The following is a 23,249-nucleotide window of genomic DNA, read 5'->3' as shown; positions in this document are numbered from 1 at the left end:
CGTTCTACAATATTTCACACACCATCCCTATTTAGTTACAAGCCAGGTTGATCTCCAGCAAAATCGGTTGAAATTTGCACTATTTTCAGATATATTAAAAATGCTTTTTTTGCAAAGCTCAAATCATTTACTTAAGTAAGTTCTTGAAACTTGATCGAAAAAGCCTTGATCGAAAATGAGTTTGAAGTTGAAATGTCAATGAAAATAGATTAGATTTGAATAATCTGTTATTTATGCGTTCCGTCTGTTTTCTGTGTAGGTTAATACCTCCAACTATCAAATGCAGATTTGATATCACCAAAATATCAACGGAGAGTTCTCTTCAATGTCCGTTGAACAAAATCTACCAGTGAAAACACTCCTGTGGCATATAGAACTGCCATTTTAGTAGATTGAAATTTTCTCGTGATCTTATAAACTTGGGAAACTGAGAAGGGCTTCCAACCTATATTTCTGGATCTAATTAGAGGTTAACGGTGCAAACGGCACAATTATACGTCGCTATAGACAAATGGGAGACGCCATAGATTCAAATTTACTGCATATTAATGCCAGGAAGGAGTGGTGCTTAGGAAAATCAAGAGGATTAGTGTATTGCGACACAAAACAAAATTGAGAGCAGCTTGAAATTGAACTGAAATCAGATCAAAAACAGACTTACATGCACATTCTTCAGAATATTTATTGAACGAAAAAAAAATGAACAGAAGTCTCTATAAACCCGAGGAAATCGATAAATATTGGCGTTTTAATGTGAAGCTTTTTGAATTTGAAAAACTGTCTACGATTGATATTTTTTCATAAAACTAACCTAGTTTTCAAATGTTTTTTAATTTTATTGGCTAATTTAAAAACAAAATACACTTTCAAAACTAATTCGAAACATTTAGGCTCATGCTTATATCGCACATGGTTTTTTAGAAATAACCAAGCAGCGGTGAATGCGCTTTACCTCAGCAATTACTTAAAACATGTTATTTGAAATGGAATCTATGTAGAAAACCTTTGTACAACCAAAATGACCAGAAACAGAAAATATGAACATAGCCAACGGACAGATCGAAAATGATCCATAAACGCAAGGAGACTGTAAAAAATATATCAACCCTAAAATCGCTAATTGGCTTGTGTAATATAACTAACCCAATAAGAAAAAAAAACAGAGTTACGTGATTTGTTTACACAGAGGCGAAGCTAAGCTTCGCACCACTTGCGATTGAAAACAAACAAACAAGACTGCTCGTATATCAAGGCAAATTGTGCCGATTACCTTCTAAGGTCTATGGAGCAGTAATAACATGAAAAAATTATATGTTATAAAATAAATTTTTTTTTATAACTTGAGATTTTTTGTGAAAACCGTCCCCCCCCCCCAAACGCCGAATACAGAATAAAGTACAAAGTGATAAATTTCGCTTCTAATAACAAATCAATAATGGCAATAAAGCTTCTTTCACCCAATTTGGAATGATTTCAAAGGCGGATTAAACCTCAACTTGCTCGGTAATAGCGCGAAATATATCGCGCGTTAACTGTCCCAAATTGGCGAAAATGGAAATCTTTAAACCCCAATAGCTTTACAAAAAATGATCAAAAGTGAAATATCTGAAATTGAATATTTTTAAAAAATCTGTCAAAAATGGCTAATTAAAAGTCCAAATTTGTCTAAAGAAAAAACCATTCCCGAGCACAAATATTCCGTGACGAAAGTCGAAACAAAAAAATAAGTCGAAGAAAAGGAAAAGGTTGAAAAAAACTAGTTCTACCAAAAATCAAATTTTCGTTTGTCTCGATAGATGTTCATTCTAGGCTAACTTGACAGGAAATTGAGTATTAAATTAGCGTCGAAAAAAACTTACGAAGAGGAAACAAAACAGACAACCTTTGAGCAGACACAAGTTCCGCAGAAAAATATAATTTCATAAAAAATCTTCAAAATTTTAGGTCCCACCTGAGACTAGAATGAATAAAACCTGCACTTTCAACAACTAAAATCAAGAAAACAACTACAAGAAAAGAAAAATTAGTGATGTAGCAACTAAGCCGACAATCTTTGAGCAGACGACTGTTGAGCCCAAAAAAAAATGATTTGAGAAATTTTAAAAGTTTCAAGCACACCTCTCTGAACCTTCAAAGAGAACACTTGAAAACAGATCAACGCGCGAAAACCGATCAAATTAGCAAGACGTGAGTAAAAAACAATAAATTGTTTCATTAGCGAGCCAAAACAGAAGTTATTTCACTAGTGTTTTAATTTTGTTGAAACTACCCATACTTGGAAAAACTCAACGAAATCAATAGGAAACCAAGCAGACATCAACTCAACTTGTCATAGCAAAACGATGAACTCGTCTAGTTTTTTTGATAGAAATTTATTAATTTCTGATTTACCGGCAATTCAAGCTTGTTTGAAATTAGTTTTTCAATTGAATTAGCTACTTTCACAAAACAACATGGACTTGAAAGCGATGAACTAATATTTTCAATTGTTGTAGAAAAACTTCAGAAAATAAACAAAAAAATTTGCGAAATTTCATGAATTCAATTACTTACACCAGAATTGATATGAAAAAAATAATTGATTGAACAATCAAAAGCATCCAAGGCTCAAATCAAATTTAATGTGCAAACTGAAAAAAATAGACAAAAAAAATCAGAAAACTTTTTTAATTCAAAATTTAATTTAAATAGAAAATTTTTTGTGTAAAATTTTCACTTTTTTAAATTGAATCTGCGAAAATGATTTAGATTAAGCTGACGGAATTAAAGCCGACACTCAAGCGCCGAAAAGATTTCTCCACAAATTTCTCTACAAAAATACTTTTACAGGAACTCATAACAGGCACACAAGGCTCATGCCTAACACGTACCCACTACATTCACCTCTACAGTAAACACGTATAATATTTTCACGTGCGAACTCTGTGCCTAAAGCTATTTAAGGGAAAAAAGTCTAGTACCCGATTGCAATACCATTGCTTATGGAAAGGGTAATTACACTGGGAAAAATAACATTTCAAATTCAAATTTCCAAACAAAAAAAAATCATTCACGTTTTTTCGAGTTAACTGTACCTTTGTAATTGGAAAACGTAATTTGCCTTAATTAAAGAGAAAAAACTTGAGTTACACTGAACAAAATCAGAAGAACTGCGGGCTGTTACTCTTAAATAAAAGGATCAATTCAATTTCGAAAATAGACAATCAACAATAAGCATTAATGTCAGAGAAAAAAAAGTTCTAGCTTTTTGACAATATTGCTTGCGCCTCAAGCTAAATTTTGAGAAAAAAAAACAGGCCAACAAATTAGTTCGTCAGCAAAATTTTAGGGTCAAATTGGATTTATTAAACGCAAGTGCTAGGACTCCTTGAAATAAGCAGCACTAACGAGAAAAAATTAGGAGACCAAAAAGTGACCAGGTCACTTAAACTGGCCAGTTTGAGCAGCTTGGCATGAGCATATGTCACATTAAAAAACTGCAAACTGAAGTAAACTTGCTTTTGACAAAAAAAATATAAAATAAAAAAAACTGCAACATACTGCAAATCATCCAATCCTTCAACCTCCAGAGCCATTAGACGCTTATATAATCTATAATTGGCTCTGATTCAAATCACTTGCTCAGAAGCAATCATGCAAGCTGGCTGCTATCTACGGACCAATTCTCAATTTTAGACATCGGCTTTCGAAGATATCTAGAACTCCACTGATATAAATGTTAAATGAAGGACGTTAAGGTGTTAAAATTAGCTTACAATGAATATTCTGAAAAAATATAGAACAACAATTGCCTAGACCAACGAGTTCAAATTGGATTTGACATAGCGTTACCAGAGATAACAGCAAAAAAATTAGTGAGTTCGTTGTGAGTTCCATTTTATATTACGGTGTAACGATTTACGTTCAGCTTTTCGAATAACAAAAACCTGTCCAAAATGAGCTTCTGCAGACTTAAATATTGGGCGAAGAAATATTTTAGCTTGTACAAACAATTTCGAGTCATGGCGGTGACATTTTTGTCCTAATACGCGCAGTCGGATCTTTTCAACGTTTTTACCTAGCAACGAATTGCCACCCTTATAAAAAAAACTAATTCAACAGGTTAAGCATATGTGACCTAGAAACGAGTCTCCCCTTTTGCAGGGATAGTTAATGAGATCCGCTCAGTTTTTTCATGAGAATATTTCATGCCAAATAGAGCAATTGTTGGACAACATTGTTAAAACAGAAAACACCAGTTCACCTTCTTAAAACAAAACACACCAACTGCATACTAAGTCATGCCATTTCGTGCCATGCAGTTACTCAGGTCAAAATAGACAGTTAGTCATAGATCTAACACTGAAAATATTAAGTTAGCCAGTTGCATCGCATGCTGGGTGGGTAATTCACACCCACTTCTCTTCTGACCTTTGGGCCGCCTTGGAAAGTGTCGCTGATTTTGTCAACGACCTTGTTCATGAGGGAGGCGAAAGACGCCTCTACCTCCTGGTCCTCCTCTGCAACTATATCATCTTCTTCTACTATGTCACAAGAAGACGTTGACGACTCAACCGATATGCAGTCGTCCTCGGCCAAGTTTCCACATACACTGCTCTTCATGGTCAAATCAATTTAGTTCGGTAAATTTATATCCTTCGGCATTTTTTTTTCGAATGATTGACTTCTCAGGGTTTTGATATTTATATCTATCTTACATTAAAATATTACTAAAAATATTCGAACGAAAGAGTTTTTTTGTAAATTGAAATCAGTTAAAACATTTTTTTATTCAACAAACATAGCTTGTTTAACAATTTTTACAATGATTTGATCTTGTTCAGACAACATGGAATATGTATTATGATAGTCTAACTGCTTACCTTGGCTTTATTGGTATTCATGATTCTTTGATTGATTGAAGGACTTCGCGATTCTTGTCTGGAGTCCGATGCCGAATGTGTTAGCAAACTCTGAAACTGAAGAATCATAGCCAACAGACAGATGGAAAACCATTACTGGACTCACGACAAAGGATAGCTTTTCAAAAGCAATGAAAATTAAGGTTTTTTTACACACAGGCAAAGCCAGTAGTTAGTAGCTTCGCCCCAATTGCAATCCAAAAACGAACGAATATGGTAAAAAATTATAAGTACAAATTTAATGTATTTCGCAAAATTAAATCAATAACCCAGAGGCCGAGCTTCTCAAAAATTTTTAACGCAACTTATAGAATTTCACAAAAATGAACTGAGAACTAAATAACAATATGAACAGCAATTCATTGTCATAGAACAAATTGCAGAATCTCTAAGGAAGTCGTCAGAGTAAAAAATATATATCTTCGTATGAACCTAAAAATGTTTGAAAACATTGAAAGCCGATGAAATCTCGCTTTCGGATAAAACTGTAAAACTTCGAGTAATAAATTCCAAATAGCTCTCGCCAGTAGTTAGAAGTATTTGCGCGAATACAAAAAAAAATATCAAAGAGCTTGGAAAATATACATTGAGTTTGAAGCGAAAAACCGCCAATCAAAATTATTTAGATGACCCTTTGAGATCATTTTGCTTGTTCGTGCAATTGAAACTATAATAAGCAAATCGTTTGCAAAAACTGCAACGACAAGAAATAACTTCGACAATATCTTCGATATGTAAAAAATCCAGAACAAATTTCATATGACCTTGAATTGAGCACTCGAACAAACCATTGACTAGAAACTAAACCGAAACCAGCAAAAATTAAAAATCAATAATTAAAAAAAGCATCAATGAAAATATTTTAATTTATTTATCCGCACGCACAAAACTTTCAAAAACAATTATTAACTTAGCTTCTACTGAACAAATGATGACTTTTTTGCCCAGGCCTTTTTAGTTGTTGATGTTGTTCGTGAGGGACGAGTTCTATGATGTCGTGGGAGTAGACCTCCCTGCTCTTGCGAGATACAATAGGCCTTTTTAGTCGCAAGCATGCTTGTTACCTCTACGTCAAATACACAGATTGGTTCACTGAATTTGAATTTATTTTTACCTAATTATTTGATGGCTCCTTGAAAAGCATCCAGAGATATCGTTTCCATACCTCGGGACTATAGCAAAAGGCTTGAATCATAAAAAGATTAAACGATGAATTCAACGCAGAGGCGAAGCTATGCTTCGCAAACACAAGCAAAATATGCCAAAAAAGATGCAGGAAAATGCAAAGAGCAAACAGGCAAAAAAGTGAAATCAGGAGTATCACGTTGTCACATCTGCTCCACGACCGCTTGTAACTTAACCGACAAGAAGGTAAACATAAGCCCAACACCAATGAGGCAGCCAAGTTTCTACCCCGTAGCCAATTTATGCAGAAAAAAAAAAATTCGACCAAAAAATAAAACTATTTAAATATTCCGAAATTGAATATCCGACCAGTTGATTAGGAGTCTCACGTCCTTACATCTGCGCCGCACTCACTTGGAAAAAATTTGTGGCCTAGCTAATGCTGGATCTACCATGTTCTAATACTTTTAATCATATATTGTACTGATACGGCAATGCGTAAATTTCAAAATTTCAAATAAAGGACCTTACGCTAAACCCTTGTATTTCTCTGCTTACGCAGGGGATTCACCGCTTATTTAAAAGAGAAAACTACGACTCACTCTTTCAATTGAAGTCTTGACCTCAGACTTGGCTGGGTAGTTTTCGAAAATAAGTGAAAAAGATCGATCAAAAATGTTAAGAAATTGACATTTCACAAATTTATTGATTTTGTCTACTAAAGCATGGGAATAGCCATGCTTCCGCAACCTGATTTTTCTAGATTATAGATTTCCGCACCCTGACTTTGTTTAGATTGAACCCCTAATATCAGATTTAGCAAGCAGTTTTCGAGATTAGTGACGAAAGTTCTAAAAAAAGATTAAAAACGATTTTTTTCCGAAGTCATTATCTTCTTTTCTACAAAAAAAAACAGAGTAAAGCACATAACGCAGGAAAAATCGAAGCCCCTTGATAGTTTAAATGAACTATCAACTTCAGAATCAGCAGGATAGTTATTGAAAAAAAAGAATAATTTTCCAAAAAACGAGCAAAATTTCAAAAACTGTTGGACATTTTCTTAGGCCATAGTTTTTTCAAAACGCAAGGCATAGCCGCTTGCGCGGGTAAGATTCACATAACTGCTTTTTTCAAACTTCGGTTGCACCCTTAATCTCCGATTTGTCAGGGTAGTTTTTGAGAAAAGTCAAAAAGTTTTAAAAATCAACCAAAATACAAAACCGAATTTTAGGTAACTGCCATTTGAGAAAAAGAGATCCCCATAATTTGTTCTATTGATTAAAACCATCATCTCAGATCTGTGCTTTTAATATTTGAGAAACTCAAAACAAGTAGGCCAAACCCCCTTCTGAAATTTTCGAAGGCCGTAGAACGAGAAGTAAATGAATGAAGACTAGCAAAAATTACAGGCACATAGAAGAGCAGCTTGTTTTTCCATTGGTACTATTTTTTTGAAACTCAGTACAGCAGTTTTTGAAGGACATTGAAATCTCTGCGAATAGTGCAAAAATTTTCCACGCCGCAAAAAAAACGAACAACAACAAATCCCATACATTTTCATAATACAGGTTTTTTTCAAACAGGACCAAACAACGCAGTAAATTATGCCATTGAATTGTGTATGCTTAAATTTGCTTAAAGCTTAAATATGATTCAAACAAATATATCAAAAGTGCCACCAAATCAGAACTTTTATTTGCGACTTAGGTTAGAAAACAAATTCTTCGTAATAATACACTACGCTTGGCTTGTGTAATTAACGAAGGAAATCGAATAATAGCTGATCATTCAATCTGCCAAAATTATCACAAGAAAAACACCGCACCGCAATCTGATAGTTGCTTTGACAAAAAAAGGTTCAAATAATAGAGAATTTTTGCTCGACAACGTACATTCTACAGCTGTGCCGATAAAATACGCAGTGAGACACCAGCAAGTGTCAGGAGCAGGGGCGGATTTAGGGGAGAGGAGGGAGGCCGTTCCGACCCCCTGCCGACCCCTTTGTACTATTTTGAGATATTCATTTTTAGCTGACGGACCCTAAAATTTTCTCAAGGCGCTGTGATCACACAGATTCAAAAAGGGAAACTCAAAAACAGAGAAACAACTTAAGCATAGATTGATTCGGCAATTTTTTTTTCAAACATTTCTTTAACACATTCAAATTCAGCTGAAAAAACATGCTCTTACGCCATATTTCCTCAGGTCGGTACAAAAAAGGAAGGCATGAACAACAAGCAGCACTCACTCCGATTGAGTATCTTCTGGGTTTGAGGAAGGACGGCTGGATCGTCAGAAATTTCTCACTCTAAACACATCACAGAATCATTAGATTATCTATAGACACCCTTGTAAAATTGAAAACTGCGTAGGCGCACAAAACATGTCAGACCATTTTTTGAAAAATCACTATGCCCCAAATTATTTTGAATATCTTCTAAGGAAACTATAATTTCTCTATCCACAAATTCTCCTAGATTAAGCATCAAACAGAAAAACCGTGTTAATTAGCGCTTTTTTTTGTCTGAAACTCTCAAGTTACCTTTGATTTGGAGGCCATGAAGCTAAATTAATTCGCGCGTTACACCAATGGACGAAAGTAATGGTAAAGCTTATAGCTTGTACAATTGCTGCCCAGAACAGATGAAAGATATGATTGTGTTTGGCTAGTCTTTATCATTACCAACACCAAACCCAGACGCTTAGAGACATTGAATGACTGCGTTTCAACAACATACCCATTAATCAAATCAACATCAAACTCTTATCAGAAGAAATGTTGTTTATTTTATCCTTTCGCACCGAGAACACTTCTTTGCTAGCTATACTCAATCTCATCAAACTAAGATGATTGTGAGATTATTCGTAACCGACGATAATTTGTACAGGCGACAATTCGAATCAAGCGACATTTCTTAACATATTGGTCACCTCTGCACTTATATTTTTGTGTTTTCATCAGTGTTAATCGCTTAAAATTACGTTACCAATTGTCGTTTATTACGAATTAAGGCTTGTGGAATTGCCGTCTTATAAAACTGAATATCAGAGTTGACGGTGAGGAACATCTTGAAGAGCGCGCCCCATCCCAACCCATACACCCTCTCCCTTCCTCCTCTAAAATCAATTGCGGCAAAAAGCGATGGGGAGAAAACTTCAACCTGAAATTAAAAAAGTAACCCAAAGCACCGAACGCTAACGCATAACACAAAGCATATAGAGTAAACAAAATTACGCACATCTATTTCTGATACTTTACAACATGAGTTGATTGCATTTTGAAACACAACTCGGTTTTTCTCTGAAATTGAAATTCAACTTGTTTCAATTAAGTTACGCATGGGAAAACCCGTAGCTGATTTGACCACTAAAGCAACATTATCTGTTTCTGCGCTTAACGCCACCATTTGGAGCCTTGACTTGAATACATGCACCGATTCAAAAAGAATGAGCATTTTTCGTCATATAATAGCCCATATAGATTATCCACACCAAAAACTCGTATTGATTTGCAACACATGTAGAGCCCTAGCTAGATATAAGGTTACATTAGCTCTTTGATTTGAGATAAGTGATTTCAGGGTGAAAATATGCCTTAACTTCTTTTACTACTGCTGGTTTACGAAAACTAGCCAGCAAAAAATTTAAAAATGTCAGCGCACATCGTTTATAATTACAACTGCAACACGTCACTATCCAATCCACAAGTTAATGGTGCGTGCTAATGGTCAACTATGGCCAAATATCAGCTTTCACAGTTACTAGTGGTTTCATTATCTTAGATCCTATCAATGGAAAGGAAAGAAGCTTGCATTTCAGCAATTAGACCTATCTCGAAAACGGATAGCTAGAGCAGAAACAAAGTCAACTGAAAGTCGGAAAAGAGTAATGAACGCAAGGAAACTGAAAAAATCGACCTATTTTTTTTCCCCAAAAATCTTCAACTTCTGATTTGCGAAGAAAAAATGGATGGCCTTAAAGCTCTTTGAATTTGTAGAACAATTTATGATGGAAATTTTAATGTTAAAATTAACCCAATTCGAGAAAATTCGATCAATAGGTAAAACTTTCATTTCGCTGGGAAATCTGATAATTCGAAATTAGAAGTCGATCGCGTTTTTCGTGACCTTTACACTTTTGCTGTTCGATTGTGGAGTTTGCCTTCCTTTTAGCAATAGAAATGCACTGAAATTAAAAAGAAATCACAAGTAAAACCGCGAAAAATCAAAATTGAGCGTGAACAAATTATAAGACTTTCCACGAAAAAAAAACATCAGCAAGACCTATATAGACTCACTACGATCATTACTCTTAAAAATCGAATTTATCAAAACTGAAGAGCAAAAAAAAACGGAGATAATGTGGTGGTAGGTGCAAGTTGAGCATAACTTACGACGCATGTCTTGGTCTAATGTGGCCAAGTAGGGTCCGAACTGGTGGACTAGTTCTCTGTTGGGGATTGTGTTGTGTCCTCGGTGTACTTGGCGAGCTAGATATTTGATCACTTCGTCTTCTGATAGCAACATACGATTATTTTCTGAAAGAAGAAAACAGTTCAAAAATTATTCTGTACAATTGAGCCAAATTTATTATCCAAATTATTACTATGTTGAGTCCAGCTCATTATAAATTTGAAATAAATTGGGCCTTTTAGGCCAGTGGGCTGTTGCTCATGAAGCTTTTAGCTTTGCTGAGACTGCTTGCAATGAATTAGGGGCGTTCAACAGTGCCGAAGTACAAAAGTGCCGAAACTGAAAATGTGTTCAACAGTCTCAAAAATTGATCATAGTTGATAATTTTGAGTTCTTTTTGTGAATCGTTGGCAGTTTTGCGTAAAAACTGTTTTTTTTTGTGGAGCGAAATCGAGAAGTAAAAATGACAATTTGCTGAGTTAATTGTTAGTTCAGAAAAACTCATGACGCCGCGCTTGGGAACTTATGTTTGTTTAACAAGCGGCATCAATTAAAATGGCCATTTTTGTCTTTTCAACTACCGTCCATTTGAATATAATTACTTGTCAGTGATTTGGGATGAATGAAGACAGTATTCAAAATATTTTTCGGCACTGTTGAACAACATTTTCATTTTTGGCACTGTTGTACTTCGGAACTGTTGTGCTGCCCCAATGATTTTCTAAATACCAAATTCAAATAATGACGACGTGAGCTGAAAGCTTTAAATTGAAATTCTTTCATAGCTGAAGACCCAATGCGAAGGGCAAACCAAGCTCATTGCTTCAAATATCAAAAGTAGCCTAGACACAGAGGCGAAGCTGCACTTCGCAAACACTTGCGAGAACACGACGAAAATGCAACTCTATCAAGTGACATAAGAAAAAGTAGAAAAAAGCCTCGAATTTGCAAAAACTCGAGGCTTAACAAAAACTCGAATTAGAAAAAATCTGCGAACTAGCAAAGATGCGTCTCACGCACTAACCATTCAACTTAAAATCTCCGAAAAATTAGCCACCAATAATGCAGCTACATATGCTAATAAATGGCCAATTCGATGCAGCAAAAGTAGCATCAAATACAATAAGATACAATTTTGCATGTAAAAAGTCGCAAACCATAAAGCAACATTATGTATAAGTTATGCATTTCAAAAAATTGCGCAATATATTGAGTCAGAAAATTTCTGATAGAGATTTTATTATTGATACGTTGTTTGAAACAAACAGCTTTCTTCGGTTCACTTGATGAATTAAAAATGCATCAACAGTGTAAACTTACAACTATTCGAATGTCAAAGCACATCTTATCAATAAGCTGTAAAAGTGCAACTAAATATCAAAGGTGTAACAAAACATCAAAATATCTTCTTGTCAATTCGATGCAGCAAATTCGACGCAGCAAATATTTGTGCTTTAAGTTGCAACAATAATTGCGACTTAGTCGCAACAATATTTGCGACTTAGGTTGGAAAAAAAGAAAGTTCGTACAAGAACACATTGCTTAGCAAGTGTAAAAAAAACCTAACAAGCTCTTCATTCGCAAAAAAATTAAAGCGCTAAATAATATTGAGAGAACTTATTTTATCTAAAAAGTAATTTCAAACCAGTTTTTCTCGACACTCAAACTTTTTCGAATTTCACATCAATCGAATAGCATGCAAGATAGGTAGCTTGCGAACATGTGAGTTACGCAGTAGAATTGCAGGCCGCTCACAGTAGAACGTTAGATCAAATGTTATTCCGCTGCCATGGCCAAGATACGGAGTGGGGATCTTAGATTCATATCATAAGATCACTAGCGAGAACATATCTATAAAGTGAAAAACGAAGAATTCCTTTGATGAGTAACGATTGTTTTTTGAGTAATTTAGCGCTTTTGGAATCAAACACTTCAAAAATTCAAAAAACAGATATATTTTTTTAGTTTTTCTAGTCGAATATGCCTAATCTCCTTCAGCAGTTTTTCCTTCAGCTTTTTTTATCACATCACGCCAAAAACAACGACACGAATTTGAAAAACTTAAAGCTTGAAAAAATGCACCATGTGAGCTCATTTTGGTTTTTTATGACAAGTTAACTTAGAAATTGTTGGTTACACGACATTTGCTCGGGGTTCTACGCCAAAATAATAAGGGGCTTTTTGGTTTCAATATTCTTCGTAATTATTTAGCTATCAACAACCAAGTTCGCTTCGCCTCTTTTCTTGATGGTACTATTTGAACGGAAAGTGCGCAATTCTTCAAGACTGTATATTGACTCATTTTAGGATATTATTCAGAAAAGTTTTTTTTCAGACTTTTTTAAAACTTTTTTCTGCTAGTCAAGCGTTATGCTAGTCGATTGTTCTCCACTTAAGTTCACATGTGCATTTTAATTTGAAAGTCACAAAAGCTCAGATTAGATGAAAAAATTCAGAGAAATCAATTATGACATTGTGAAATTAAAATAATTTTATTGCTTCTAGGTAAACCCTATCAATGTTAGTTCAAAATCCCGAAATCATTAAGGAATGAATTCTGTTTTCTTTTAGTTGCGTAACAAAATGCGTCCAAGTTTTATAAATTAATCCAATTTTGATAATTCTGTGGTTACTATCAAGATTAATGCGCCCAAAAGAAAGATATTTTCGAGCTTCTGTAGCTGCGACGCAAATTTGAAAACAGCGTATGGAAAATTCAATTCGCTAAATATTCTGCAGTATTTATGCTGTTTAAGCTAATTTAACACTAAGATGCCTTTCTGAAACTGTTGCGTCTTTCGCATGATAGCCCCTCCCCCCTCTCCTCTGTTTAGAAAAATTATTGCCCCTCCATAAAAAATTACTGACCTCCACTGAACTTGGGGTGGGGGCTATAATGGGAAGAAAGTCCCCTATCGTTGTCATCAGCAGCGGATTTAGGGGGGGGGGGGGACGAATTCCGCCTTTGTACTGTTTTGAAATATCCACTATTGGCTGACGGACCCTAAATTTTTCTACAGGCGCCATTAATTACTACCAGTGTGTAACGCACCTCCGGTGCTTCGAATTTTTCACAACTCATAAAAAACCGTAAAAATTGGAAAAAAAATCAACATCCTTTGAATTTACTCAGACAGCAACGAATTACAGGGTTGGTAATTTCAAATTTTGAAAAAAAATTCTATTCAAGTTTTTTCAATTCAAATTTTTAAAAACCATTAAGTTTTTTTATATCTAAGTTCTTTGAAAAACTTTAAAATTTTTTGAAAAACTAATTGGGCAGTCGCATTTGGACGCAACACTTGCAAATCCTGAGAGAGCTCTTACAGTACCCAACTACAGCATTGGGAATTTCAAATTTTGAGAATTTTTAAGTTTTATAAAAAAAAAACTTTTTGAAAAAACCAGAAAAAATGTCATATCTCAAAAACAACCAAAAGATTTGAGCAGCCACAATTGGAGGCAAGATCTCTCGCAATCCCTGAGAGTACTCTGACAGCCCCCAACTACAGGGGTTTAGGAACTTAAAAATAAAAAAAACAAATTTAAGTTTTCTGAAATTTTTTGAAAAAATAATAAAAAACGTCATATCTGGAAAACTACAAAAAGTTGAGCAGTCACAGTTGGAGGCAAGATTCGCAACACCTGAGGTCTTGAGACCACTCTGACAGACCCAAACTAAACGATTGGGAAAATCAAATTTAGAAGAAATAAAATTAAATCTAATTTTTCTGAAAACTTGAAAAAAATCACAAAAACGTCTTATCTCAAAATCTACTTCAAATTTTGTGAAATTACTTATATCTAAGTTCTTTTAAAAATGTTGAAAAAATCCTAAAAAACATCAAATCTGGGTAACTGCAAGGATTTGAGCAGTCATATTCAGAGGCTAGATTCGCAACTCCTGAGAGTACCCTCACAGTTTCCAACTACAGAATTGAGATCTTCAAAGTTTTTGAATTTTTTTTTGAATCTTCCAGAAATTTTTTTTTGAAAATTTGAAAGTTTTTTTTTGAAAATTTTTGAAAAAATCATTAAAAAAACACCATGTCTCGAAAACTACAAGGATTTGAGAAGAAAGATTTGGAGGCAAAATTTGCATACCCTGAGACTACCCTGAGCATACCCTGAGACTACAGGGTTTCGAATTTCAAATTTCCAGAAACTTTTAAAAATTAAATTTTTCTAGAAATTTTTGAAAAATCTCGAAAATTTCGGTATCTCGTAACCTAAAAGAATTGGAGGCCAAAATCGCAACATCTGGGGAAACCCTGACAGCATCTCACTATTCGGTTGCTACTTTCAAACTTGGTGAAGTAAACACTGATTTCAAATTGGAAAATCGAAAAAAATTCTTTTGTTAAACATGCAAAAATAATACTTTGAAAAAGCTTAAACATGGCGAGATAGTGAAGCCCGCATTTTAAATATGTAATCGATTTCTGAAGGAAAGCACGCGCCAAAGAAACGCGATCTGGCTTGTTTTTCAAAAAAAGTCTGCGGCGCAGAAAGTTTGGCCAAAAGAGGGCCTTTTTGAGGTTGCTTGGGTAGAGTTAGAAAAATCAAATTAGACAACCTAAGAAAGTCGACATAATTTTCAATTTTTTGATTATCCCCCTCCTCGAGAAAATCCTAGATCTCCCCCTGGTTGTCACTAGTATTTTTTTTCTCTGAAGCTTTCGCCGAATATTTCAATCAAAAATCAGGCGAAATCGACAGGTCCAGAGAAAAATAAACGCTTATTTCGCATAAAAAATTCATGAGAGGTTTTCTGAACTATCGAAATACTCTAAAAATCTCAACTGTCAATTATTCGAGTATTTTGATGAAAATTGATTAACAAAAAAGCTTAAATTTTCAAATTTAACTTTGAGCATAGTTTTTTTTTGTTTTGACGACCAGATTTAGGGATAAAGGTTTATGTTAAAGAGATGCCAAAGCAAATAAAGATGCCTTAGTGTTTCAACGTTTTATTCAACTACTTTATATCCAATCAGGAACCAAAACAGGAACTTATGTCAAATATCACCATGCAATTATAAGATTTAAACTTCAAAGGGAAAAAATGTAAGGTTTAACAAACCCTGAAAATTAACTGAGCAACGATATAAGAAGTTTGCATCTGAAAGAAAGTTGGGACACAAACATAGAATTCTACGGTGGCAGACAGATGTTGACTAAGATATTGAAAATTTTGTCTGATTTCATTTTCATTTTGAGAAAAACTCGAGAAAAAACATCACCGGCGTTTAATAAGTAATCAGAAAAATTTATGGAGTAGTAACTAGGCCGACAAAATTAAGGAAAACTCCCATTGGGCCGGAAAAAACTTGTTGTCATGAAAAACCTGAAATTTTACGCAGCCCCCTTCCGAAAACAGAAAAGATAAAAAACGTCTTTTGCTTTCAAGCCACACAAAATGACAACATTAAGCTGAAAAAAGCTGAGCCAAAACAATGAGACCAAATAACAGATTTAGTATATTTACAATTTACAGCGTTCCAGACACAGCCATAAGAGAAGCTAGAAATTTGAATTTTTTGTTCACCAAGCTATCTTGTTAGCCCGAAAAAAGTCTATATTCCGATTGATACACTTGCTAATCTTAAACAGAACACAGAGACGAAGCTGCGGTTCGCAAAGACTAGCCAGCACACGACAAAAAGCAGCTCTATAATGTGCAAAAGGAAAAAGTTGAAATTAACCTCAAATTAGTTTAAAAAAAATTGCTACATCTCGGATTCGAACCTACGACCTAGAGATTACGAGTCTTACGCACAAACCACTCAGCCACGGACGCTTAATTAATGAGAAACCTTAGTCACAAAAAAGCAGAGAACAGATGTTAATCAATTTCTAAAGCTACAATGAAATTTACATATCAGTGAACACTTTTAACGAACACTTTTATTTGCAAGTGAGGTTAGAAAAAAATAAGGTTGGTATTGATTCATCAACGCTCGCAAGATCGATATTGTATAAGAAGGGGAAAATTTTCATTTTGTGAAAGAAATATTTCAAGTTTTCTAAAAAATACTAACAATTCGGAAAATTTCGGTGACATATCGAATGCCTATTCTATCAATATCACTGATAGCACCTTGACACACATAGCGTCTCTATGATGCAGTCTGAAACGCAAAAAAACTTTAGACCAATTTTCTCATCACCGAGGGAACTTTTCTTTGAAATCCCAAACGTTGGGTCCCCGTAGCTTTAAAGAAATCACATTTTCATCAAATCTAAATTATAATTTTGACAATTTCGCATCTAAACACAATCTTTTATATCTATCTATAAACACACTTTCGTGAAGTTCACATACCAAACTCAAGTTAAAATTATTATTTCTAATTATCTATACAAAGGAAATGTCTAAATATTAGCACCTGCTATAATGGGATCAAAGAGCAGAAGAATGTGATGTTTTAAAGGTGATTTGATACAAAAGAAGGTAACTCCTAGCTAAGTAGGGCAGAACATGTATTTGTTATATAAAAAAAAATTCATACAAAAAAATTCTCGTAAATTTCGACGCTTCATGGGCGCAATTTGATATATGCGTCTTTAAAATCCTGATGCACCTAATGAAACTAAATACAAGAGTACCGCCTATCATCACAGTTCACCAATTTAGAGTTACAAAGTTAGCTACATTCTTATTTGTTTTTATACAAATTCGTTAGGTAAGGAGGGTAGTGGACATACAAATTCGGAATGGTATATTATAAAAATTAAAAGAATTTTTTCCATTATAGCTTCCTTCCCTCCACAGAGCAAATTATAGACCCCTAAAATACAAAACTCAATGCTTTGTGGGTCTATGTCTTTTTTCTTGGTAAAGTGCTCAGTGTGCTATAATAGAAAAGAGCCAAGAAATTCAACCCGCTCTCTTCGTTAGAAACACACACTGAATGATATTGACACGCTTTTTAGCTACAATTGCAAACTTAATTCGAGGTTTCTGAAATACAAACAGAAGTAAGGATGAATCCCTGCTACGATATAAAATGATGACCTTGGATAAAGTAATTACAGTTTTATTTGCATTAAAAATTGCATATATTTTTTTTACTGTTCTTCAGGTCGCACTGGTCTATGATTGAAGTATATTAACAGCATCAGCTCATGGACTAGACTCTCGTATCTGTAGCACACTCTAATGTCCGGAACATTGCTTTGGTTGATGTCGTTGCCCCCGGGTCCGTCGTCCTTCCAGTTCTTGCCGAGCCAAATAGCTTTTCTGGCGCTGGCGAATCCACTCATGACCACACTGTTGCGAGCCAACTCACACATATCACAGGTGCTTAGTTTCCATACCTGAAAACCATGAGGAATCAATCAAGGCTTGTCAAAACATCGCCAACAAAATTTGAAAAGTGTCAATAAACGAAAGGAAACCGAAAGAAATGCCTGACTTGTTTTTTAGAACAACTTTCGAATTTCAAAGAACATAACAATCAGAAAGTTGAAAAAGTTTTAAAAAAACAAAAAAGTTTTAAAACAAAGTTTAAAAAAAAGTTTTTAAAAAAACAAAAAAACAAAGCAAGAAACAAAAAAAAAACTTAATTGGAAATTTTTGAACACTTTTCAACTAAGAAAGAAATACTAAGTCAAAGCGTGAAAATCAAATTTGAACGTGAACAATTTTTAAAGCTACAAAAATCAACTCGACCTATATGTGTCTTCACTACGTTTACTCACAATTAAAAAAAATTCATAACTGATCAACAAAAATGGCCGCTTCTCTATATCATTCGAAGCTACTTGAGACCTCAATTCAGATTTTGATCACAGAGTGTTTACTTAATTCGGCAGGGTTTTAATGGTTTAATCCAGCCAGATAACGATAGATAACGGATAACTGGAACCTAGTTCTGGGCTACGAGGACTACCTGGGCGGCGATGCTGTACTCCTCCATGAGGGGTTCCCTGGTGAAGTGGAACTGAAGGGGGTCATCGGTGGAGAGGGACACCTGGAGACCCCTGGCATGGAACTCGGGGAGGGGGTTCTTGTGGTAGTTGAGGAACAGTGAGTTGTTGCTCAGGGGCGACATCGCTATTCCTATCTGCGTCAGGTAATACAGGTACTGTAACACTGGACTCTAAACAACACAGACATTTAAAAAACAATTCTTCGACGTCTATAGAAGTCAGTAACTGTAGAGACAAGTCAGTCCAATTTTTTGCGCGAAAAATCAACAAAGAGAATAACGAAAACTTGATTTACCGGAGAAGAGGAAGATAGCAGATGTTCATATTATCCAAAAAAAATTATCAGAACGATTTTAGCAAATACTGATAATTCAGCAACAAGGTGGCAACAAGGCAAGAACTAAAATGTCGTTAAACAGGTGATTGAAAAATATTGAAAAAGTAGCGCTTAGTTCTTACAGACAGCAGCGTTTAGCTGATTTAGCTTCTGCTGTATAAAATCCCCCCAAACAAAAAAACTGTGCAATGAAATGTAAGACTAACTTTAAAAATGGTCGCTCCAAAAATTTAAAAGCGTATATTAGACTAATAGACTGTCTTTCATTATTTCAATTGAACGGAAATATTCTGGGACAAAATCATCGTTTTTCGGTGCATTCATTTTTATGAATTTAGCTTTAGTATCAATCATCTTCTGCCTTTATTAAGAATTTATCAATGCGGGAAAAATATTTTGATAAATATAGATAAGGCCAATTTAGGCATTATTTTCGATAGCCAATATATAACGCATTTTTATATTCAACTTCAGTTCTCATCCACAAATCGCAGTCAAATCGAACTTCTAGAATCGGGAAAACGTCAGTGCCCGGCTATTTTTTCGAGCGAAAGCACCGAAAGCCCGATTACTCAACACCTGAGAGTGTCCTATTAAAGACCTTTCAGTCGAGATTCAGATTCCAAAATGCGCAAAATCATTTCAGTGTTTTTAAACACGCGAGCTTGCGAGTTGCACAATTTTACAAAGTTACTCATTTTTGTGCCAAGTTTGTTAATGATACAATTACAAACACGACAAGCTCAAAACGAAAGATTCAATTACTGAACAAGCGGTACCAAAGTCATCTTCTATTTTCAATTTTAACACAGACGGGAAGCTGCAGCTTCGCAAGCACAAGCGATAAAGTTGCAAAAAATTCGGAAGCTTTAAAAAGCATAAAACACAAATTTTGCATGTAATGATCTGGAATGTAATAAACTGAAGTCAACTACACAAATTTTGCATGCAATAAATAGGAAAGTGTAAAGCCAATTTTAGCAAAAATAAGGCATTTCAAAAACTTCACGAAAGTACTGAGTTGGAAAATTTCTGGTTTTATTGTTGTATGAAACAAATCTCTTTTTCCACTTCAATTGGAATTAAAAAACATCAACTGTGTTAACTCATTAAAAAACAAATGTCAAAACACATGGTATTACTGTTTCAATGCAGTCTCCTCATTCAAAGAGCCACCAAAAGAAGCACTTATATTTTCGACATGAAAAATTTGCGGCACTTATATTAGTCACAAGAAAAGAAGTGCGTTAATTTACTTCAATTTAAAGGGCACCCAGAGCAAAAAAAAATGCTTGCAAACAAATTTGCAACAGAATTTCGAAATAAATTGAAACTGTGTACCTTTCTAAGGAGCAGACCATGTGAGATGTTCTCGGCTGCCATAAATGCCACTGCCAAATGAGCAATACCACCAGCCTCGCCTGAATGTGGTCTCAGCACAAAAGTGTTCAGGCCACGCTCCCTGAAAATAAGAATTAGGAATATGACCCGGCTGAGGTAGAATACAAAATAAAGAAATAATAACAAAAATGAATATTCAAACAAGAATAGCCGATTACTGAGCAAGTAGCACAGAAAGTTCCGACTATAGTCTGATAAAAAAATGCAACTTTTTTTTCAAGTTATTGTCGTTTTTTTCGGCGTGGTGTGATTAAAGGAGCTGAACAAAAAAACTGTTTAGGTATATTCGAGTCATAGTCAAATAAGCAAATTGAAAAACAGTTTCTGTAGCAAAATTACTTGAAAGATTCAAAAGAAATCAAAAAATATTTTCGAAAATTTTTTCAAGTTTTGCAGTTTTTTGAATTTTTGAAAATTTGGATTCCAAAAAGGTGCTAAAATACTCAAAGCAAACTAACGTTAATTATGTAAAACTCAGTTTTTACATTTTAAATTAAACTATTGTATGCTTTATTCGCTCGCAATAAGACGAAAAATCAAAACTTTCAAACCGGTTTTTCTCTGTGAAAGTTTGAACTTTTTTAATGGGTTCGAATCATAACTGTAAGTGCTTCAATATGATATATCACTCAACTCAGTCCAATGATTATTTGCGGTATCTGATTTTGTGTGGAAAACAACTAAAACACCTCCCCATTAAAAGTTCCTCCCTATTTTCGATGATCGGAACAAAAATGAAGTTCAAATCACCTACACAATGAACTTAAAACAACATACAGCTGGAAAAAGCCAATGAACTAAAGGAGACCAATAAAGAATGATTGACCTTTTTTGAAACAATTTGAGTGTGTGTGTGGGTCTCTAGAATCCAAAGACAAGTCTTTAAACGTGTTAAAACTTTGTCAGAAAGATCAAAGAAAACAAAAGAACAAAGAGAGCGTCCTTGTTGCGGAATCCGCTTACAATTCACAAAATACACAGTTTAGCCTCGTAATGAAACGTCACATTAAAGCTTTTTCAATTTCAAGCATCTTTCATGATTGACTTACAAAAACAAATCCAATTAACGAAAAAAAGCTGGGTCAATAGATTTGAAAATGCAAATCCACTTTTGACACAAAAGTCATTGGCGTTTTCTTTGCATCATTTGAAATTTCGCCATTCGAGCGCATAATGAATTGAAAAAATGTCAAAAATCAGCTCCATACCTCGGTGAGATCTTATTGCATAAGCCATTGTTATCGAATTGTGTTAATCACTCATTTCACACAGATGCGTACCATTAACCTCAGGTTTGGCAGGTTAGGTCTTGAGAATAGTCAAAAGATTCCAAAAACAGTCAAACTTTCCAAGAGAACAACTTCTTAGGCCATAAAATAAAATTTATCTTAAAAAATCAGGGCGTAGCCGTTCATGCAAGGAGTCCTGACAATGGTTTTACAACCCTTAATCTCAGATTTCGCAGGGTAATTTATGTGAATTACTTCATATTTGGCGGGTTGTTTTCCAGTATAAATTGAAAAATAATGGGTCAAGAATTCACCCCACTGAAGTTTGCGAAGGCCACAGAACGTCATGTGAAGTATGGCAGTAGCCGGCCTTTCCATTACCACAACTTTTTAGAAAATCGGTAAAATAGTGCGAGAAAAATACTATGAAAGGTACAAAAGTTTCCAAATCATCGCATACAATATAGTCCAAAGAGCAAATCACATACATTTAGAAAAAACGGTATTTTTTATGAAATAAACCTTTCGTCACCAATAAACCAGATACGAAAACATAATACTACGAAGCAACAGTTAACCAGATATAAGAAAGCAAAAGTGTAACTAAATGAAAGATCACTTTTGTTTGCGACTTGGTATGGAAAAAGTGGATAAGGTAATAAGAAACTACGCTCCACTTGTGTGAATAAATGTGGATGCTCAAAATTATTGCTAAAAACTTTAGCTAAAAACTGGCAAATTTTCGGATCTTACGTGCGGAGTGCATTGAGGACGACCATATTAGACCAGAGGTAGTAGATGTAGTATGAGTAGGCTGGATTGATGTCACTGGTCCAGTTGTCGGGGGTGGGGTTGGTGGAGCAGAAACGAATCGTGTCATTCTTGCTCTCATCGTCCACACTGTCAAAACCTATCACCTATATCAACACCACAAAATGCCCTTCAAAAATTTGGCAGTGCACAACATTACTCGCAAAACCATATTCAATTTTTCTGGTAATTTAAAAAAATTTAGACCGAAAAAAATAGTGCGGATTAGGACTTTTACTTCATGACTGGTTTAAGCTAGATCAAAAAGATAAGGAATCCTTATTTCTCTTATCATCTCGTCCTTTTGAGTTAAATTTTGCTAAGGCATTTATTTTGGGACTACGCCGCATTTCAAACTTTTTGCGTAATTTCAAAATTGATAAAAACATGTATTTTCATCTTCATCGAGACATCTAAATCATAACCAGGGGCGGATCAAGGATTTTCTCGGACTTTCAAAAAATTTTCGAAAGTTTTATCGGCCGTTATTTTAGCGTGACCAAATTAAGTTTCCGAGCTCTCCCAAAGCATTACAAAGACTGTTTTGGTCAAATTTTCTGCGCCGCAGACAAAATTTTGAAAAAAAAAAGCTAAAAAAGGCATTTCTAGGCACTTTATGGAAATATTTGACAAAAAAACGCACTTTTTCAGCGCCCCCTTCAAAATTAGTATATAGTGGCGCCAAAGGCGCCTTCAGAAAAATTTTAGGGTCCATCACCAAATATGGATATCTCAAAATAATACAAAGGGGAACCATTTGGGTCGGCAGGGGGTTGAATCCTTGAGGGTGGAAGGCATCCGCCCGACCCCCCCCCCCCCCAAATCCACCCCTGATCATAACTGTTACACTAGTGTGAAGCTTTTAGGCTTATGCAGCTCCTTTGTAAATAGCACCCTGTAACAACATGCATGAATAGACTTACATGGAGAAGGAACTGGTATAGCTCCGGGTGTTTGTCAGGGTAGAGAGTGGCGTCAAACAAGGGTGCGAAAATATTGTGGACTAGCTCTCCAAAGTTCTTCACCAGACCCTTGATGTGAAAGATGTCACTGAAAATAAAAAAAAAAGATTTTTAGATTAAAAAACATTGAAAATGTT

The 23,249-nt window shown here is 34.9% G+C and overlaps 2 protein-coding genes and 1 long non-coding RNA gene across 11 annotated transcripts in view; 1 reads left to right on the top strand and 2 right to left on the bottom strand.

The window, feature by feature from the left end:
* Window positions 1-10,563, bottom strand: part of LOC134849598 (uncharacterized) — a 32,570-nt gene extending 22,007 nt beyond the window's left edge. For 3 of the 5 annotated variants that reach the window (XM_063866526.1, XM_063866527.1, XM_063866530.1), the window contains exons 1-4: window positions 8,569-8,702; window positions 8,275-8,334; window positions 4,863-4,952; window positions 4,411-4,596 (exon numbers count right to left, since the gene is read on the bottom strand). In XM_063866526.1, the coding sequence (XP_063722596.1) occupies window positions 4,411-4,596; window positions 4,863-4,952; window positions 8,275-8,334; window positions 8,569-8,586 (354 nt within the window). In that variant the 5' untranslated portion in view covers window positions 8,587-8,702. Of the gene's footprint in view, window positions 1-4,410; window positions 4,597-4,862; window positions 4,953-8,274; window positions 8,335-8,568; window positions 8,703-10,419 lie in introns of those variants that run through there. The other 2 variants (XM_063866528.1, XM_063866529.1) reach the window with 2 other exon arrangements.
* LOC134849655 (uncharacterized) lies at window positions 9,029-9,911 on the top strand. Its single transcript, XR_010163673.1, has 2 exons — window positions 9,029-9,083; window positions 9,809-9,911. It is a non-coding gene; the product is annotated as an uncharacterized LOC134849655 (long non-coding RNA).
* Window positions 10,564-16,668: 6,105 nt separating the features above from the next.
* LOC134849542 (AMP deaminase 2-like) overlaps window positions 16,669-23,249 on the bottom strand; it is a 43,047-nt gene continuing 36,466 nt past the window's right edge. For all 5 annotated transcript variants that reach the window (XM_063866520.1, XM_063866523.1, XM_063866521.1 and 2 more), the window contains 5 exons: window positions 23,074-23,200; window positions 22,094-22,257; window positions 20,052-20,172; window positions 18,334-18,543; window positions 16,669-17,758 (listed from right to left, as the gene is read on the bottom strand). In XM_063866520.1, the coding sequence (XP_063722590.1) occupies window positions 17,510-17,758; window positions 18,334-18,543; window positions 20,052-20,172; window positions 22,094-22,257; window positions 23,074-23,200 (871 nt within the window). In that variant the 3' untranslated portion in view covers window positions 16,669-17,509. The remainder of the gene's footprint in view (window positions 17,759-18,333; window positions 18,544-20,051; window positions 20,173-22,093; window positions 22,258-23,073; window positions 23,201-23,249) is intronic.

The sequence above is a fragment of the Symsagittifera roscoffensis genome, chromosome 1 (genome assembly GCF_963678635.1).
Source record: "Symsagittifera roscoffensis chromosome 1, txSymRosc1.1, whole genome shotgun sequence".
Taxonomy (NCBI): Eukaryota; Metazoa; Xenacoelomorpha; order Acoela; family Convolutidae; genus Symsagittifera; species Symsagittifera roscoffensis.
This window is presented reverse-complemented; position numbering and strand designations above follow the sequence as displayed.